Source organism: Mus caroli, unplaced genomic scaffold (genome assembly GCF_978045245.1).
Source record: "Mus caroli unplaced genomic scaffold, Mus_caroli_1 scaffold_18, whole genome shotgun sequence".
NCBI classification, from domain to species: domain Eukaryota; kingdom Metazoa; phylum Chordata; class Mammalia; order Rodentia; family Muridae; genus Mus; species Mus caroli.
The window spans coordinates 82,736,884-82,750,735 of NW_028227273.1; the positions used below are offsets into that span (position 1 = coordinate 82,736,884).

Sequence of the window (13,852 nt, forward strand, 5' to 3'; positions counted from 1 at the left end):
ATACACACACACAAACACACACACACACACAAACACACACACACACACACAAACACACACACAAACACACACACATACACACACACAAACACACACACATACACACACACACATACACACACACATACACAGATTGTACACAAACACAAGTAAGAATCACATTAATGCTACTTTAATTGCTGCCTAGAAGGAGCACTTCTTCTTGATGGGAGGCTACTGGCTCATTCACTTGTTGAAGAAGCACGTGTTTTTTTCTGACACGGGTTTATTCCGAGGGATTTATTGTAAAATGTGCAGATGTAACCACCACCTGTTCCATGTTTCTGCTGCCTACAGTTTTTCATACACAGAGTTCTGTGATGTTTCCCAAGTTGTGAGTTCTTGGGACTTGTTTGGTGGCACAGCCTACCTTCCATTTACTTAGCCTCTTGCTTCTAACCTAGTGTTTGACATGATGACATATTCATTTACGGAACAGAGATTGAGGGAGTGAATGTCTGATTTGAAAGCACTGCATTTGTCCCCACTGATACTAATTCTGTTTGTGGTTGGATGATTTAAGGTTGCGTATTTTAGTGATGGGGTAGGATGGGGGCGAGGATGGGGTGAGCATAGGTGGGAGAGGATGAGGTGGGCATAGGAGGAGGAGCTAGGGTAGGGACAGGGTGAGGGGACAGTGTGGTCACAGAGGGGAGGGGCACAGGGAAGAGGGGATAGAGTAGACTGTCATGGGGAAGGGGATAGGGTAGACACAGGGAGAGGAGATGCATCTAGCTTCCTGTATTGATAAACAGGCTAGCACAAAGAAGCTTCGGCTTTTCCATCATCATGAGACTGGGGAAAGGGCCAGAGCAGGGCCTGAGGACCAGTCATCCATCTGAGCCATTGCCTCATCTGCATCCACTGCAGGATATGTAGGTGGCATCTCTGCCCTGTGAAGAATAAGGACATATCTTCCATCTTGATTGGGGCCTTCCCTCCGGGGTCAGCAGCCAGTCTCCCCGCAGGCAGCTGAACTTGAGCAGGGTTAGGGTTCCTCCAAGTGGTGAGCAAGGAGAGGAGGTGTTTAAAGTAGACTGGTTAGGACAGGGAGCATGGGGACATGGTGTTCAGATGGGTGGCTGAGTCTCCTGAGGTTTGACACAGATGTGACTCAGCTTAGCACCTTGGCTGTGCCTTTCCTGGAATCAGGACATGGAGAAGTTGTTGCATGCCAGAGCTGTACTGTATTCCGCAGGGCCCCGGCTCCTGTCTTCCTGTCTCTGACTGCCATTGGAAGTCCAAGCTGAGGTAGAAGCAGTGCAGGAGACTTTGCTAGAGAATTGACATCTGCAGGATAAAGAAGAGATTAGGAAGGAGATAAACACAGAAGTATAGTGGAGTGAGGCTGGAAGGGCTTAGCCAAGAGGAATGCTCCAGGAGTCCTCCTGGGAGTCCTGAAGCCCAGCCTTGCCCGTGAATGGCAGTGGCTGGGTTTTCACAGTGAGCACCAGGCTGGGGTCTCCTAGGCACAGGAATGACTGTGAGTATGGTGGCTGTGTCCCCTCCGCTTCCTTCTGCAAGTGCTGGTCGAGGTACTTGGGCTTGGGAAATGGCACAGTTGCTAGCAACAACGTTTAAAATTAAATTATAAAGACACCTGTTCTCCCTCACTTCCTTCCTCTAGCCCTTGCCCCCAGCCCCTCTCCAGTCCACAGCCTTCTGCTTTGTGACTGTCACATACCTGTGCATAAGCAAGTAAACAGAAACTGTGGCATGTGTATCACTGCTTTTGATGCTTAAGTTTTCAGGCAAGGACAAATTCTGGTGCCCCATCATACAACAAAATTCTCCCAGAGGCTTTTCATATATTTGAACCAAAATGAGATGTCATAGATAGGCACAAATAATCAGGCTGAGGAGGTGGCCCTGTGGCTGACTTAACCTCTGCTGTCATTCTTCAGGAACTGTCCCTCTTGCATTTTTGAGACCTTGTTTCTCAGATCCTTAAGCCGGCACCACTCTCTCGGTCAGTCTGAGAAGAACTGCCCTTTGTTTTACCCAGCTTGTTAATTAACATATACATTAAGTGTTCATGTTAATAGCGTGTCGTTTACTTATATATACCCATAGGCACCACACAGTGATCAACCCCAAAGACCGTTAAATAATTGGATGTGCCTCTAAGATGTAGCAGTTGGTTCAAGTTGCAGACGTTACTTGTATGTTTTTGGTGGGCGTGGCGTTAGGCTCTCACATCTGGGTCTACTCTTCTGTCCCAGTGCCTACCTTTTTGTGCTACACTGAATTTTGTAACTGTATCTCTATAGCATAATTTGAAACTAGACATTAAACACCTCCAGCATGGCTCTTTCTGCTCGGGATCTTGAGTCTCGATGTCACGGATGAGTCTATCCCTGAAAAGACGGCCGAGCTGGTTTCTTTTGCTGACTTCATGCTGTCTTTTGCCGCAGTCGGCAGTGTAATGCTGTGCCCAGCTACTAAGTACACCTCTCTAGACATTCATAGCCGTTTCTAAAAAGGCACTATATTAACTATCCATTTTACCCAAAGAGAGAAGCGTCGGAATGACTAAAAAAAAGTTGCTTAATATTGTTCGTTATTGTCCCATCCTTTTACTGATCGGCATGTATGTGTACAAGTTGGTGTTTGCATCAGATGTGTGTGCACCTCGTGGTGGTGGAGGTTGGCACTGGGTGCTCTCTGTCACACTCCCCCTTAGGTTTTGGGATGAGGCCTGTCACTGAACCTGAGCTCACTGATTTGAGCTCCCAGGACCTACCTATCTCTGGACCTCAGTGCTGGGGTTATAAACATGCACTGCCCTCACTGGCTTTTGAACTGAGGAGTGGGGAATCCCAACTCAGGTCCCCACGTTTGCACAACAAGTACATCCCCCACTGAGCCATCTCCACAGGCCCAATTTCTACAGTTCCTCATATACCCTAAATATTAACCCTTGTCTGACATGATCAAATGTGTCTGATGTGAAACTGTAGATCATATTTCCCTCTCTGCCAGATGCCTCCACCCTCTGCTGGCTGTTTCTTTTGCTGGGCAGAACAGTTTAGCATCATGTAACCCCACTTGGCATCACTGTGGGCTTATTCCCTGCACTCCTGAGGCCTTTCAGGAAGATCAGAGTGAACTTGTGACAGAAGCCACAGGAGCACTCCAGTACCTGCGCACAGTCCAGATTTCTTTAATCTGCTGTTACAAATGTGGGTCCATTACTGTAATCCTATCTCACATCAGGGACACATTGAGAGTGGTCACAAAACACAAATATCCACACATTTATAAAGACTTATAAAATATTTAGTGGGAGTATTTACTGTGAAAGAGGCACCCATTAAGTGCTAAGAACCCCGGAGGGGATTCTTTTCCTTCTATGCCCCATTCTTGCTAAGGCTTTTAAAGATCATTAACATGGGGCTTGTATGGAGGTAGTTTTCCTTTCTGAAAAAACACATTTGTAGTTAGCAAGCCTATTTGTTCTGGCACTACTGGTTTCCTGATTGGTCTATATCAATGGAGTGCACACATTCCCAATTTTGGTCTATATCAATGGAGTGCACACATTCCCAATGATGGGGCTGGGTGCCCAGGCACAGGCTCCTAGGTATCTAGATGGTGAACAGACATATATTGAAGGAAGAGGCCCTCTCCTGCCTGAAGACCTGCGTCCTCTGCTGTGAACCCTTCTACTGATGATTCAGTGCTTGCAAATAACTTAAACTTTGTTATCCAAGCCAGCTCCCTGTTTTTCAGTATCCCTTATCCAGCCATTCAAAGGGAGCTTGGCCTTTAGACTATGTAAAACACCCAGCAGCAGCTCAGTGGTGGGCACTGCTCAAAGCCAGGAGGACAGCATTCCAAACTGAGGCTCTAACCTAGAATTCCTCCTGCTTACCAGTGACAGTAACAGGATGGGTGGGAGGGAGTTCACCAGCAATACTGCAGTATCAGAGGTAGCGAGTTGCTTCTTTGCTATTTATTTATTTATTTGGAAGACTAAGTATTTTCTGTGACAATCCTCACTGTTAGGATGGTGTCTCTCTTCGGATGTTTTACGGCTCTGCAGTGCAGCCCTTTCTCAAGACAGCACAGCTGGGCCCTGCAGCCCCTCCACTACAGAATGGACTTAGATGCCTTCCTTCTGCTTGCTTAAATCTGTGGGACAGGAGAATTCAATAAATGAAAGTTCTAAGTATAGGAAAGAGGGAGCAGGGATTTCTTGGCTAGCCTCATGACAACATTCTGTGTGTAATAGAGTTGGCCATTCATTTAGCATAAGTTATAATGACCAAGTCAGATGATGAGGGCAAGAAGGAGGGGGAGGAGGGAGGGAAGGAGGAGGGGGAGGAAGAGAAGGAAGAGGAGGAGAAGAAGGGGAGATGGAGGAGGAAGAATAGAATCCACTAATAAACTATTGATGGTTTAATAGTTCCCTTTTCAGAGAGGTTTAGGAAAAATAAAATAGGAGATGAAGAGTAAGTGAGAATTTCCATGATGCTGCTTCAATAAAGGTTAAAAAGTACCTGAGTCCTGGTACATTCTTCAATCTCAGAGGAGCCTTGAGGCAGTACCTAAGCCATTCTTCAGCTATCATCCACACACAGTAGGCATACACTAGCAGAGTATCACAAGCAGTGTTGAAACCTAATTGTTTATTCTTGAGGTCCACAGTGTGCTCTGGACTAAACTTGGTTTCGTAGCAAAAATGGATAGCAGGACACAGTGAGATCCAGGGATGGGTCAATGTGGGGGGCTGGGGGGGGGAGTCACCAAAAGAAAAGGGAGACTCAGACCTGTCTGAACTTGGGAGCTTGCATAGGAGCTATTTTTGACTATGCCTGCTGCACAGACACAGCTGGGACAGGAGAAATGTACATTGGAGGACGACCTCTGCTGTACAGTGAAAGCATGTATCAAATTTAGTGTGGTGCAGGTATGCTACACTTGCAGACAGACTTTGATGGCTGAAGATGATGCCTGACCCAAAACAGAGATGCTTGCAAACATGTAGTTTATTTAGAGAAAGGCTACAACATTGAAACAACATGCCAAGGATGCAACATTGAAACAACATGCCTGCTGGATCTGGACAGGTGGGCAGAGCTGTCCCAGCTGACAAGCCACTCTAGATCTCATGTCCTACACTGTAGATATGATACTGGCATTGTCTTATCTATAGCCAGACCCAGTAGCCAGACCCTTGGAATCTCGCTGAGACTGACAGCCATCACGGTTGCTTCAGCAGTCAATGCTGACACAGGGGTGTGTGCTGCTTGTACTTGCCTTTGTAGGACGTGGTCAGCCCTTGCATGCCTGCTGGGACCTCTCCTCAGAGCACATGCATTAAGGCCGGGGTGGGGCTGGGGGTTGCAGGGAGGGTTCGTGTAGCGTTTCTCCTCCTGCCTCTTTGTAACCCATTAGTATCTACAGAGTTGATTGTATCTGTGCCTGATCATATGTCTATTTCAGAATCTTAAAAAAAAAAATGTAACCTGCACAAAGGGTTGCTATGTTAATTAGTGTCCACAAATTTATTCTCTCGATGTAGTAGGGTTAACCTTTCCAGTTTTGACAACCAAGACTCTCACAGTCCCTCAGAGGGAGCTTTGCAGAAGTGTGTGGAGAGGGAGCGCATGTGCTGTGGCTCAGTGTGTCTTCCAGAGGCTAACTGTTTCTCTCCTTGCTTCTCTACCCTCAGATGAACCGTCTCCCAAGGAAGTCAGCAGGGTGAGTAACTGAACACATTTTCTACAATACCGCCCCAGAACTGGAGACATGAAAGTCCCTCCCTCTAAAGTTCCCTATTATCTTAGCATCCCGGTGAGAAAAGTACAGCAGGATCTCTGTTCCCTTTTCAGGATGTCCCTAGGGCAGTCAGCACAGAAAAAGGTTGCACACAGAGGCCCCAGGGTTGAGTACCCAGACCAGGCTCCCCTGTGCCTGCACACCCCAGGTCTGTATCCATGCTGGGGCTGTTAGAACCAGGACTGCAAATAGAGGTGGGATTTACAGATTCTCCAGAGGAAACCCCCAAAGGCCACACTGCCCAGCATCCTTGTATGGAGTTGTCACCTAATCCCTAGCTGTGAAGACCACTCTCAGCACAAACTGCTTGCTCTGTAGGACGCCTCAGCCCACCCCTGAGCTGGCTCCCATCTGTACTTTGCCTCTGAAGATCCATGGTTCTCAGCCCAGCCACCTCCATTGTAGAGAAGCCAAGGCTGATAGCTTCAATGAAGGCAGGAGAGTGCTCAGCACCCGAGACATTCAATGCTGTACCCATTTAGAGTAAGACCATCAAGGGTTTTAGCCAACATAGTGAAGTAGGAAGATGGACTGGGGGACAGAGCTCAGACAGTGAAGTACTTCCGGTACTCAGATGAGGGAGGACCTGTGTTTGGATCCCAGCCCCTGTCTTAAAAGAGAAGGCAAGGGTGGCCATATGCACCTGTAGCCCTGGTGACACTGGCTATTTGAGGAACACAGGATAGCCATATGTTTGTTACCAGCCATGTTCCCGCCTTTCCTGTTGAGACTTAGAAAGACGTCCTGAGCAGAACAGGGAGAGGCAGCATCAAGATGAGATGAGAAGAGATCTCAGCTCTCCGCTTCTGGACCATGCCAGTCTGTGGGCATGTCCAGGGGTTCATAGGGACAGAATACTACAGCCATGTGCTGTTTGTTCCCTCTCTCAGAAATGGGATGGTGTCAGGAATGGAGTCCACTTCTAAGTTTTCATTTATAATGCTGATTTTTTTTTTCTGAGTATCTATGAAAGGTTGTTGCTTGCTCTTGGAAACCATGATGTCCGTTGGGAATCTCAGCAAATGCTTTGGTTTTTACTAAGCCAGCCTGGCATGCGAGCTTGGCACTGAGCTGGGAGACCTTCCATTTGTGTCTTTCTCGATGGTGTTCCTTGGCCCATCAGCTCTTGCCATTTGTTGTCCTCATGATTCAACTCTCTAGACCCCTCCCCTGTGCCTCCCAGGGCCACTGTGTACCCTGAGAACTGTGAGTTCTGCAGCGAGCTGCCCTCTGTCCTGGTTGTTTCTGCTTTTGCTCATATCACAGACCACCACGATTAAAGATGGTATTAACCTTTCCACCTGTATGGTTAGCCCACCAATAATCATTCATTGGTTTTTGCATTGTCCTGAGGAAGCAAAACAGATGTTTCCCTAAAATCCATTTTTCTGCAGGTCCTTCCTTATACAAAAGTTAGCTTTTGTCCCAGCTGTGCTGAGGTGCTGTTCACACACTGGTTGTGTGGGGGGACATTCACAAAACCTTTTAAATGTAGCACAGTGCCAGTCTGTGCTACTCTGTGCTGCATGCCCACTGCCCTCACTGTTCTATCAAGCTCTGTGATCTGTGGAATGAGGCTACAGCGCTGTCCCTTTCCAGAGGGGGTTAGGGATCTGATGCCCTCTTCCGGTGTGTCTGAAGAGAATGATAGTGTACTCATATACATAAAAATAAATAATTCTTTTTTTAAAAAAAGTTTTGCTGACTTCATAGTACTTAAATGGTTCGGTTGCCAGATGAAGACACAATGGCTAGGTGCTCTGCTACAGCCCTGAGCTGAGAGCAACTTGAATTTTACACAGAAGCAAGTGTCCCAAGAGGCTGAACTTCTTATCTTTCAGGAATAGTTTTTGACTTCACAGAAAGGATTTTCCCCTTGGTATTTAAGTCCTTCACATCTCTTTGCTTACTTGCTAGTATTTCTTCTTTGAATCTCTTTCTTGGTGGGGAGTATAGACCCGGAGCTGGGTGGTAGAGCAGCAGGGGCAGGAAGCACACCCTGCTCCTTGCTGAAGTTGCTCTTGCAAGTACCCCATCTCCCAGAAAGTCAGAGTGCTCCCTGTAGAAAGTCCTCCCTCAAGGATCACGTGATCAGCTGCCCCAGGGGTGTCCACAGGAAAGGACACCTTCTGATCCCCTGTAACTGGAGTTAGAAGATGGTTGTGAGCCACCATGTGGTGTGAGAAATTGAACTCAGGTCCTCTAGAAGAGCAGCAAGTGCCCTTAACTGCTGGGCTGTCTCTCACGCCCCTTTGGAGAGATTTTCTAATGGGCTGGCAGAAAACCTGGTTATAACTAAACAAAGCAGAGGAAGCAGGAAGGTGGGAGTCAAGATGCAGGGCTTCTCTGTGAATGAGTAGAAAATGGGGTTTTCTGTCTAGGTGGCTATAAACTGAAGCAGGCTACCCCCAGTGTCCCCCAGGAACAGCCCCAGCCCCCTTTCACGGTAAAGTTCTATTAGTATTGAATTCCGTAAAAATGCGAATGTAAGTTCATATGGTTGATTTTACAACAGGGCTCAGTCAGTTCCAAAGCAAAGCATTGAACATGGCTCTGTTGTTAAGAGTGACAGTGAGCACAGAGGTAGCTGGCCTCCGAAGGAAGGGGAGAACCTGGAGTAACTGCCTCCTCCAGCTGACAGCCACAGCTGGCAGATATGACCAAGCATGTGTGTGTAATCCCAGCACACGAGAGAGACAGAAGCAGGAGGCCAGCCTCTACCACATAGTAAGTTTGAGGCCAGGCTGTACCACCTTAGAGGTGACCTCAAGGTAACCAGAAGGAAACAACAACAGCAACAACAAAAAACCCCAAACAATGGAAAATAAAGTGAGGACATGTGTAGCATGGGAAAGCTGATCCTTTTAAGCCTAAGTACTCAAGTAGTGGTCACTTATAAAATCTACAGCCTGGAGGATTTATGAGTGTAAGTACATACACACCAGGCATACTCGTGTGTGTGTGTGTGTGTGTGTGTGTGTGTGTGTGTGTGTGTGTGTGAGAGAGAGAGAGAGAGAGAGGGAGAGAGAGAGAGAGACAGACAGAAAGGTACTAGCTATGTGGTGGCTTTATATGATTCAAGATAATACTTACTGACAAGCCTATGGAAGGGCAGCAGAGAACCTGTCACTTTGATAATGAACAGATCCAGAAGACTCGGAAAGTGTATCAGTGACGGTCCCCATTGTTGTGACAAGGTACCCAGGAGAGACAACTTGAGAGAGGAGGGGCTTGTTTGGGCTCACAATTTGGAGGATGATGACAGTCCGTCCTGGTGGGAAAGCCGTTGCAGCAGGGTGGAGCAGCTGTCGCCCTGCAGATGAGATCGGGGAGCAGAGATGGATGTGGGCACTCAATTCACTTTCATCTTTCAGTGCAGTCCAGCCCCTCCCACCCCCAGCACATGAAGTGTTACTGTCTACATGCAGGGTAGGCTGCCCCACCTCAACCAATCTGATCTAGAAACGCCCTCTCAGACATGGCCCTCAGAAAGCTTGCTTTCTGGATCCTGCCAAGTTGACGGCATTAACCAAAGCAGTATCCAAAGAACACATCAGAGATGCCAGGCCCCGGACAGGTAAAAGAAAATGGGAACATTCTCAACTCTGAACATCCAATGGCCCAGTGAGTATTTCTCTTCTGGAAAGTCACTGCACCCTAGCAAGGAGGAGCTCTTGGGATGCTTACCAGGGAAGCCAGGCTTCTCACCATCAAACATGTGGCTTGAAGGCTTGAAGTTGCTTCAGGCACTGGAACTTGTGAGTGTATGGAAGAACGCTTCCCCTCCCAGGCTGTGGGTGGTGTGTTTCAGCCTTTAACTGCTGGCTATTCAGGTAAGCCACAGGAGCTGTGGAAGCCTCTTAGGAGCTCTGAGCACACCGGCATCCCAAGTGCATTCAACATAAAACAATTACCAGGGCAAGTCAGCGTGTCCTCCTGCTACCTGGGCCCAGCTCTCAGTGTTATGGATCTGCTTGCTCATATTTCGGGCAAAGCCCACCGCATCAGCAGTGGATTGAACACACAGACCATTCGTCTATGAAGAGTTGTTTCTGACTACATGCTGATGGTGCTATGTAAAAGACAGGCACGTCCAATGGTAGCCACTGGGAGCCATTTACTCTGAAGCTCCGTAACGAAGCCACACAATAGCCAGTTCTAAAGACGGGAGCTCAGAATTCCTCTTCCACAAGATTTCAAGCTGTTAACCTGTTTTACCCCACCATTCTCAGCAGCCATAAAGCCACACCAGGGTGTAGATATTTAAAGACATCACGACAGAACTATTGTTTGAAGCCCAGATGCACAGCTGCTTCTGGTCCTCTGAAGCCCAGGCAGTGTGAACATTGCTATTCAATGCTCATCTTTCTTGTGAAGAGAGAAATATAGAAAATACCTACAAACAGTGTGCCTTGATTTGGCCTCCCATCGCAGATTCTCATTAAGGTGTTTGATTTATTTGTCAAAGACATGGCTGCTTGCTCATGCTTTCTTGTTACTTCCCCCAGCAAGAGCACACTGCTGAGAACTTTAATCACTAGAGACTGGCACCCTGAAGTCCATATGCTGGTTTCTAGCAGCGATGGAAGTGCCAGAATTGTTTGCTGTTGTCATTGATGACTCTGAACTATTGTGTGATTCTCCTTTGCCTGGATTATTACCTGAGTAGCCCTTTGCATCCTGTTGGTCTTTTTGGCTCCAAGTTAAATTAGTTCATATTCTTTACCAAACCCTTGAATGCAGTATTCTTCATTTTGTTGTTTCCGTTTGGCTTGCATAGAATTGATGGTACTACCTTTTCAGAGGCATACCCCATTTGTTTGTAAAATTCTGCCTGATTCCCCCAGCTCAGTGTGAATCCTTTGGGCGGTGTCTGAGGGGAGGCTGGCCTCTCCCCTGAGCTGGTGGCTCGTGTGTGCGCTCTCCTTCTATGATGTCTTGCATCTTCTCTAGCTTTCTCCAAACCCCCAATTCTGCTCTCAGGAACAGTCCCTTCACAGGGGGCGCAGCAGTCTCTTTCCAGGACTGATAGCGCAGCTACTGGTTTCCTTCTCCCAGACCTCTTAGGGTAAGTCTCCTGTGACCCTGTCAGTAGCTATTCTTGCCTGTTTTCTGAGGCATTGCCGTGGATTCCTGGGTCTTGCAGATGCTAGGAGAGTACTCACCACTGAGCAGCCAGCAGTTTCCTTGTCTGCCACTGAGAGTTTAAAATGAATGGTTGCTGGAAGCCAGCCCCTCACTGCACACTATGGTGTGCCTCCCTCCGCCTCCGCCTTGCCTCCACCTCCGCCTCCGAGACTTGTGAACTTCATTGGTCATTCCTTGCCAGTGCTCAGCGGGAGAGTAGTTATGATATTCCAGCTTGTGGTGTCTGCATGACCAAAAAAAAAAAAATCTTTATTTATAGCTTTGCTTACTTTAAAATGCCTCGACTGAGCTGGAGAGACAGCTCAGCTTGGAAAGTGCTTACTCTGCAGGCTGAGGATGCCAGCCGGCTCAGTCTCCAGGCTCCACAGTGCAGACAGATGCCAGACGCCCTGGGGCACCACAGTGAGGAGACCACAGTGACCACTTGGTGACAGTCGAGGACACAACACAATAAGATTTTGTAGGAGATACCATGACATCCATCGGGTGGGACTGGACATACTCTGCTCTCTGTTTTCTGGCACTGCACCTGTTGCGAGGTGCTGTCTTCAGTGGAGTTACCCTTGAAAAAGGTTGCTCTGCAGCAAGATCATTGTGAACTCGCACTGGATCCCAGGGTTCGGGAAGCTATGCGGTACTGGTACTGACTTCCTTGGCTCTTGATCACAAGCTATCTTAAAGGACAGCTGTCACTTGGCACTCACGTGAACTTTATGAAGTGTTGAAAGTTTTGAAGATGGATAGAGTGCACCCCCTGTCACGCAGATGAGAGACTTAGAGCCCAGAGATGACATTCCATGATAAGCAGTCCATCCATGTCCCAGGATCTCTCTCTGTCTCTCTGTCTTTCTGTCTGTCTGTCTCTCTCTGTCTCTCTGTCTGCGTGTGTGTGTGTGTGTGTGTGTGTGTGTGTGTGTGTGTGTATGAAGCTGCTAGGTGCTGACCTCAGTGGGAACAGACTATTATTAAAGGGTTATTGCCAGACTATGAGAAAGGACTGAATGTGGAGACATTTGTAACAGATCTCAGCTATTCATGTGTCTACTTGCTGAATCTTGCTGAAAGCCAGAGATTCAGCTCAATGGTAGAACACTTGTCTGGAAATTGTGAGATCAGGGTTAAGTTCCCAGAATTCACACCCCCACACAAAAACCCCCACCAAATTAACCCCACACATCTTTTGGCATGGTCATTCTCTTTCTCTCTCTGCTCAGCTGTCCTCCTGGTCAGCGTGTGTCTCAGATAAGCACATTCCCAGGAGTTGGGGAGACTTCAGAGTCAGTAGAGAATCGGTGGGCAGTAGAGAAGAGTGGTTGCAGCTGTCTAATATTCTATGGAGCTCTTCAGAACAATTCACAAAGGAGCCTTCTCAGGCTGTAACCCACACAGTGCTGTTCTGCCGGCTCTGGGATTTGAACTGCCTATGAGTCTATTCTGTCACCACACCGGTGCCTTTGTGAGATGGGAGTCTGAAAGAGTCTCAAGTTAGGAAAGAGCTGGGGAGTAATAGCAGTCTGTTCCTGAGATCGACCCCAGCAGTAAATCACCACAGACAATGTCCAGTGGCCGGTGGTCAGGGTAGATGTCACGCCCAGGTTCTCCAGTTTTGGAAACTTAACCACAAACAGTTATTGAGGTAGGAAGCTGCAGGCTTGTGGGGAAGGAGGGAAAATGTCTGCTTTATACATTTGTTCGTCGTACGTCAAGGTCCTTGCCCCCCCCCCCCCGGGCCTGGCCCCTCTCCCATTCTTGATTTAAAACTCTCAAGCCTGTGAGCTGGCTTCCCCCAAGGTTTCATTGACGAGTCTGCTGTGATGATCGAATCGGGGTTTCTGCCCGCTCTCCCAGAACTTTACAGTTAGAGATCTGAGAGCATGCCACAGGGCTGTCCCGTTGACAGGGCAGGGGCACCTGATCATCTGGCCGGGACTTCAGCTCTCTGCAGATCAGACCATTCTGGTTGCAGCTTTGGTTTTGTCCATTGTAGGGATTCCACTCTCCTCATTTCCAGACAGTGAATGCAGGCACTTATCCCCCTGCCATCCTGAGGTTTAAGTTGAGAGTGACGTCAGCGAATGATGTTACATGGCAGCAGCATTCATGCTTGTTCTGGGCTCCAAGCACTTCAAGCATGGGCTCTTCCCGTGACCAGATCATCAGGGACAGCTATAAGCCCTGGCTTGGGGTGGCAACCCGGCCTCTATAGTCACTGACTGTGGCTCACTAGTCCCTCTGTCTCTGACCTATAATCAGGGAAGTGCTGGTGTTTCCTAAGCACCATGTGGCTCCAGTGGCCCATGTAGGGGCTCACTGGGACTCCTCTGTCTGTACTTGGAGCAGACACTAACATCCTTCCATTAGAGTGTGAGCGTCAGAGGGACTGTTCCCTGGTGTGGGATGAGTGACTGATGGAGCCCCCCAGCTCCCTCCACAGACAGGTTTTACACAGACAGTTGTACCAAAAAGGAGCAGATCTTTAGAATGAGAGATGTCTGGGTGGCCCAGAAACAAAGAGGCGTCGAAGCCAAGACCCGGAGTGCACAGGGATGGGGACATAGCAGACAGTGATCCCAGTGAACAGTAGCAGTGTTCTCTGGAGGGGGCTGGTCTGTTTCCTCAGTGCAATGGGAAGCCTGGGAAAGGTTTTCAGCTGAGGAGTAAGCGAATTTTGTTTTATTTTTAGCATACAGTGTTTGCTGCTTGGAAAATGGGGTTTGTAAGGCGAGCATGGGGCAGGGAGATCAGTGAGAGGCTTTGACATCTGTTCTTTAGCGAGGGGACAGTGTATCCTGACTGGGGCAGGGTTACATGAGCACTCTGGGCACCCTCTGGCTAGTATGACAGGGACTCCTGTGTATGTGCTTCTAGGGACTGCAGCTTC

General features: G+C 48.2%; 1 protein-coding gene across 6 annotated transcripts in view; it reads left to right on the forward strand.

The window, feature by feature from the left end:
• Pde10a (phosphodiesterase 10A) overlaps positions 1–13,852 on the forward strand; it is a 460,257-nt gene that overhangs the window by 385,947 nt on the left and 60,458 nt on the right. For all 6 annotated transcript variants that reach the window (XM_029471092.2, XM_085832549.1, XM_029471089.2 and 3 more), the window contains one exon: positions 5,717–5,745. In XM_029471092.2, the coding sequence (XP_029326952.1) occupies positions 5,717–5,745 (29 nt within the window). The remainder of the gene's footprint in view (positions 1–5,716; positions 5,746–13,852) is intronic.